The sequence below is a fragment of the Loxodonta africana genome, chromosome X (assembly GCF_030014295.1).
Source record: "Loxodonta africana isolate mLoxAfr1 chromosome X, mLoxAfr1.hap2, whole genome shotgun sequence".
Lineage (NCBI taxonomy): Eukaryota > Metazoa > Chordata > Mammalia > Proboscidea > Elephantidae > Loxodonta > Loxodonta africana.
The window spans coordinates 111914864-111919699 of NC_087369.1; the positions used below are offsets into that span (position 1 = coordinate 111914864).

Below are 4836 nucleotides of genomic sequence, written 5' to 3' on the forward strand. Positions count from 1 at the left end.
CATACACCTTTGAGGATTATTGTCCTCAATTTGAAACTTTATTCTCCCTATGCTTCTGTGATTCCTTATTCTCTGATCCTGCTGTCTGACTCTTTCCTCTCTATTTTTCTAAAGTGTTATTTGTAGGTCATTTGTTCTCTGCCAACCCTTGCATGTTGGAGTTCAGTTGGATCTAATGCTCAAACCTTTTTTCATTCTGTGTCCTCCTTTAAGGTAATTTCATTTTCTCTCATGAGCTAATGTATATCTCTAACCCAGATTACTCTCCAGAGTGCCAGCATCCATATGTCCAATTTCCTATATCCAGATTCATTCAGATATCTCACAGGTACCTCAGACATTACTAAAATTGAACATTTTATCAAAGTCTGTATATTACCTACCTTTTACTTGTCTCTCAAGCCAGAACCTTATCTTGGATTCCTTCCTATTCCTCCCTTTTTATCCAATTTGTCACTAATTTCAATACAATCCCTCACCATATCTTACACATTCCCACTCTTTTCCTTCACAGTGTTACTATTTTAGTTCAGACTCTTCCATTTTTTTACTCTGTACTAATCCTTAAGTGGTTTCATTGCCTTCAGTCTTACCTGCCTCCAGTCTACCTTTCACTCTAAAAAAAAAATTGTCTCTGAATCACTCAGTTATGACCATGTCACTCTCCTGCTGAAAATGTCACTATCTTTCCACTGACTTAACTCACAGAATGCCTCCTCAGCATAACATCTAAGGTCTTTGTGAACTCGACCTTGCCTATCTTTCTAACTGATATTAGGGTTAGCTTGTAAGGAACTGAGCTTTGAATGGTTTATGTTATTCTAAGTTCCAGTAGCGGAAGGTACCAGGAAGTTGAGTATAAATAAAGTCCTTAAGGGTGTCTGGTGGTCAAATCAGGGAAAGAATGATATTTGCCAGGTATTTAGGGTAACATTAACTATGAAAATGACAGAAATACTTAAGAGGAGCTTGGCTGAACTGAAGGGGAAGGTAAATAAGGTGAAGAACACAGCAAATCAAGTGCGGGAAACTATCACCAAGAGGCACTGAAATGCCTTTACTTTATCTTATTTTTGCCACTGAGTTTATGATGCATAGGTATGTTAGGTTGACTTTAAGGGTCAGAATCAAGATGGAGGCTGTTGGAAATATCTATGATCTGCCTGATCATTTTTCTATTTAAAACACTTTTTGGCTCCCTGCCAGCTATAGGACAAAATCCAAAAAATTTAAAATTACCTATCTAGCCTAGTATTAGGATTGGGCTTAGGGTTGGACCCTTCCTGTCAGTGCAGCCTCACTTACTGCCACTGGCTTCTTGTGCTTTATGTTCCATCAACACTGTTTCAGATCCTTGGTTTTTTTTTTTTTTTTCCTACACATTCCTGCTCTGATTTGAATGACCTTCATTTCCGTATTTCCTGGGTGAATTCCTTTTTATCCTTCAGAATCGTGTATAGACATTAACAACTCCAGGAGGTTTTCTCTGAATCCACCTCTCTCCCAGTGTTACTTATCCATCCATCCATCCATTCATTTGTTCAGCATTAAGCAAATTTTTATTGAGTGCTTAGTATGTGCCAGATGCTGTGTTTTGTACTGGGAGCACCATGGTAAGACAGAAAAAACATGGCCCTTAGCCTTTTTGGTCTTACATTTAGTGGTGAAGATACACAAAAAACCAAATGATCAAACAAATAAAATAATGACTAATAACTGCTATGAACAAACAACTGGAGTACAGAGTAATGAGGATAGGAGTAAACAGAGGCAACTTATTTTAGTATAAGATTGAGCCTTATGAAATTGCCAATATTTGACTTTTTATCCTTAAAAAAAATTGGCAATTTTTATACAGGTAACCCTAATAGGAAACCCTGGTGGCGTAATGGTTAAGTGCTACGGCTGCCTACCAAAAGGTAGGGGCAGTTCTACTCTGTCCTATAAGTTGCTATGAGTCGGAATCGACTCGATGGCAGTGGGTTTGGAAGCCTAATAACTCTCTGAGGAACTGATATTTGAACTGGGACCTGAAGGATGAAGTAGAACTGGCCGAGCTAGCTAAGCTTGGAATTTAGCATGTTCCAGGAACCAAGAAAAGAGGAGGTGATGAAATTGAGAAAGGGGGTGACTGACCCTAAACGAAATTAAGAGAGATAAGCAGGACAGATCATATAGGACCTTTGTAGGAGTTTGGATTTGATTCTTGTTAAAATGTAAAGCCACTGGAGTGTTTTAAGATCCCTTTGATTACTGTCTAAAATTGCATTGGAAGGGAGTAAGGGCTGAAATGGGGTTATCAATTAAGAGGTGGATGTAAGGAAGCAATATAATGTGTTATGTGTTCAGGGTTTGAAGTCAGACTGCCTCACTTTGAATCCTGGTTCTGCCATTTATTAGCATTGTGACTTTATGTTACTCAAATTCTCTAAGTCTTCCTTTCTCTGTCTGTGAAACAGGGATAATAATAGGATGATGTTCATAGGGTTAATCTGGGGATTAAATGAGATAATGCATTGCAAAGCACTAAGTAGTTCCTAGAAGATAATAAACAGTTAATAGATACTAAAAAAAAAATCTATATATATATATATAGATTAGTAGTCCCAGTGAGAGATGAAGACAGTACGTTTGGAGAGAAGTGAATAGATTTGATACCTATTATAGAGGTTACTCAGCAAGATTTATTAATGTGAATTAGGTGTGAAAGTTGAAGGAGGATTTGACAGGTAAGACTTCTAGATTTCTGTGATAAGGAGTGAAGTGAATTGTGCTGCCGTTTCCTGAACTAGAGAAGGGCTGCCTAGAACAGATTTTAGCTATAGAAATTTCTCTCTGATTATATCGTACGAGGCAGGAATGAAAGAAAGGAAAGAGGTAATTATCATATAATATAAAAAAGGAAATAGTTATTAAATATTTTAGAGAACTGTCAGAACTTTACACGAGGTATACAAAATACTAAGTTTATGTTCATACAACAGTGTCTAAACCATGCAAACATCTTAAGTGTATGTATTGTTCTCAAGATAAAAGATTTTATAAATTTCAATTGTACTATTTGATAGGCAGTGAATAGTTAAGTTGATATGTGTAGAAATGGTGTGGAGGCGGTCACTTACCTCCTCCAACCCTACAAAGGGGAAGGAGAACCGAGGTCAACAGCCCAAGGCTGATCCTAGGAGGCAGAGGTTAGACACACTTCTCTCTCCAACATCTTTACCAACTCTGACATAAACCATCCCTCCCACAACACTCTCTATTTCTCTGCTGCATTCAATAATTCATTGCAGTGGCCACACGAAATTCAAAGATCATCTCAATGGTTATGGAGTTTTATTATAAGGGAAGTAACAGTTAAAATTCAGGCTCAGGAACACTCAGGATACAGTTCTTCCATCAGGATAGCCTCTTCCCAACCAAGCTCCCAGGCACGGCTCCCCCTGGCCCTAGGCCTCTACCCAGTGGCACTCAGCTTTCTCTTTCTGTGGGCCAGGAAGCCTACCACACTGTCTCCTGCTGCTGGGTCTCTCCTGCCACCACTTCTCACCGGCTTCAGGGTTACAGCTTGCTCTCCCTTGGTCTCCTGCTTCCTAAGAGCTTCTTAGTACAGGGATCCAGATCCAAAGGATGTGCTCTTTGCTCCTGGCTGTTCTTCCTTGGTGATGGTAGGGTTCTCCTCTCTGCCCTGGGACTGGCTTTCTTTTAAGGCAAAACTGACTGATCCCCTTGGAAGGCCATAATTACCCTATCACACGGTCCTGCCCAGTCACCTGGGTGGGAGTTAAAAGACCATGGCTAGAAAACCCACACACAAAAGTAATTAATCTACCACAGTGTGTTTATTTTTGCCTTGTATTAAATGTGTTTTGTAATTATTCCATCTGCTTCTCTTACAGAGTAGAGCCTGTTTGGTATACTGGTGGATGAAAAACTTAAGGAGTGTGTCTGTTCTTTTTCTCCTTAGTGATTGAGAACCTCTCCTGGCAAGCATCAGGCAACCATGGGAAAGCGAGATAATCGGGTGGCCTATATGAATCCTGTAGCAATGGCCAGATGGAAGGGCACATCTCCGTACATAGGGCCAACAATACAAGATTATCTGAATCGGCCAAGACCTACCTGGGAAGAAGTGAAAAAACAACTAGAAAATAAAAAGAAAGGCTCCAAGGCATTAGCTGAATTTGAAGAAAAAATGAATGAGAATTGGAAGAAAGAACTAGAAAAAAGCAGAGAGAAAATATTAAGTGGAAATGTGAGCTCATCTAAAAAAAAAGAAAAAAAGAAAAAGAAAAAGAAGAAATCTTATCGATCTTCATCTTCTTCATCAAGCTCTGACTCTTCCAGCAGTTCTTCAGATTCTGAGAATGAGGATAAGAGACAAGGGAAAAAGAGAAAGAAAAAGAAGAATCGTTCCTTCAGATCTTCATACAGCTCTACATCTGAATCAGAGGACAAAGAATCCTTAAAAAAGAAAAAGAAATCAAAGGATGAAACAGAGAAGGAAAAGTATATTAGCAAAAAAAGAAAGAAGATCCATTCTGGGGATAAACCTTTATCATCTGAGTCCTCATCAGAATCAGATTATGAAGAGGAGGTACAAGCAAAAAAGAAGAAAAGAAGTGAAGAGCAAGAAAAAACAATGGAAAAAGCAAAAAAGAAGAAGAAGAAACAGCACAAGAAACACAGTAAAAAGAAGAAAAAGAAGTCTTCTAGTTAAGTCACAAGTCAGGATAATATCAAGGAAAAAAGCCAGATTTCCTTATTTGAAAAAGCAAGATCTAAAGGAAATTTCAACAGTGAAAGTTAGAGCATATTTACCAAAATGCATGCATT

The 4836-nt window shown here is 38.6% G+C and overlaps 1 protein-coding gene across 1 annotated transcript; it reads left to right on the forward strand.

Moving 5' to 3' along the window:
* Positions 1 to 3799: 3799 nt before the first annotated feature.
* FAM133A (family with sequence similarity 133 member A) lies at positions 3800 to 4836 on the forward strand. The gene has a single exon (XM_010592690.3). The coding sequence runs from the start codon at positions 4004 to 4006 to the stop codon at positions 4718 to 4720; it is 717 nt and encodes a 238-aa protein (XP_010590992.1). The 5' UTR covers positions 3800 to 4003; the 3' UTR covers positions 4721 to 4836.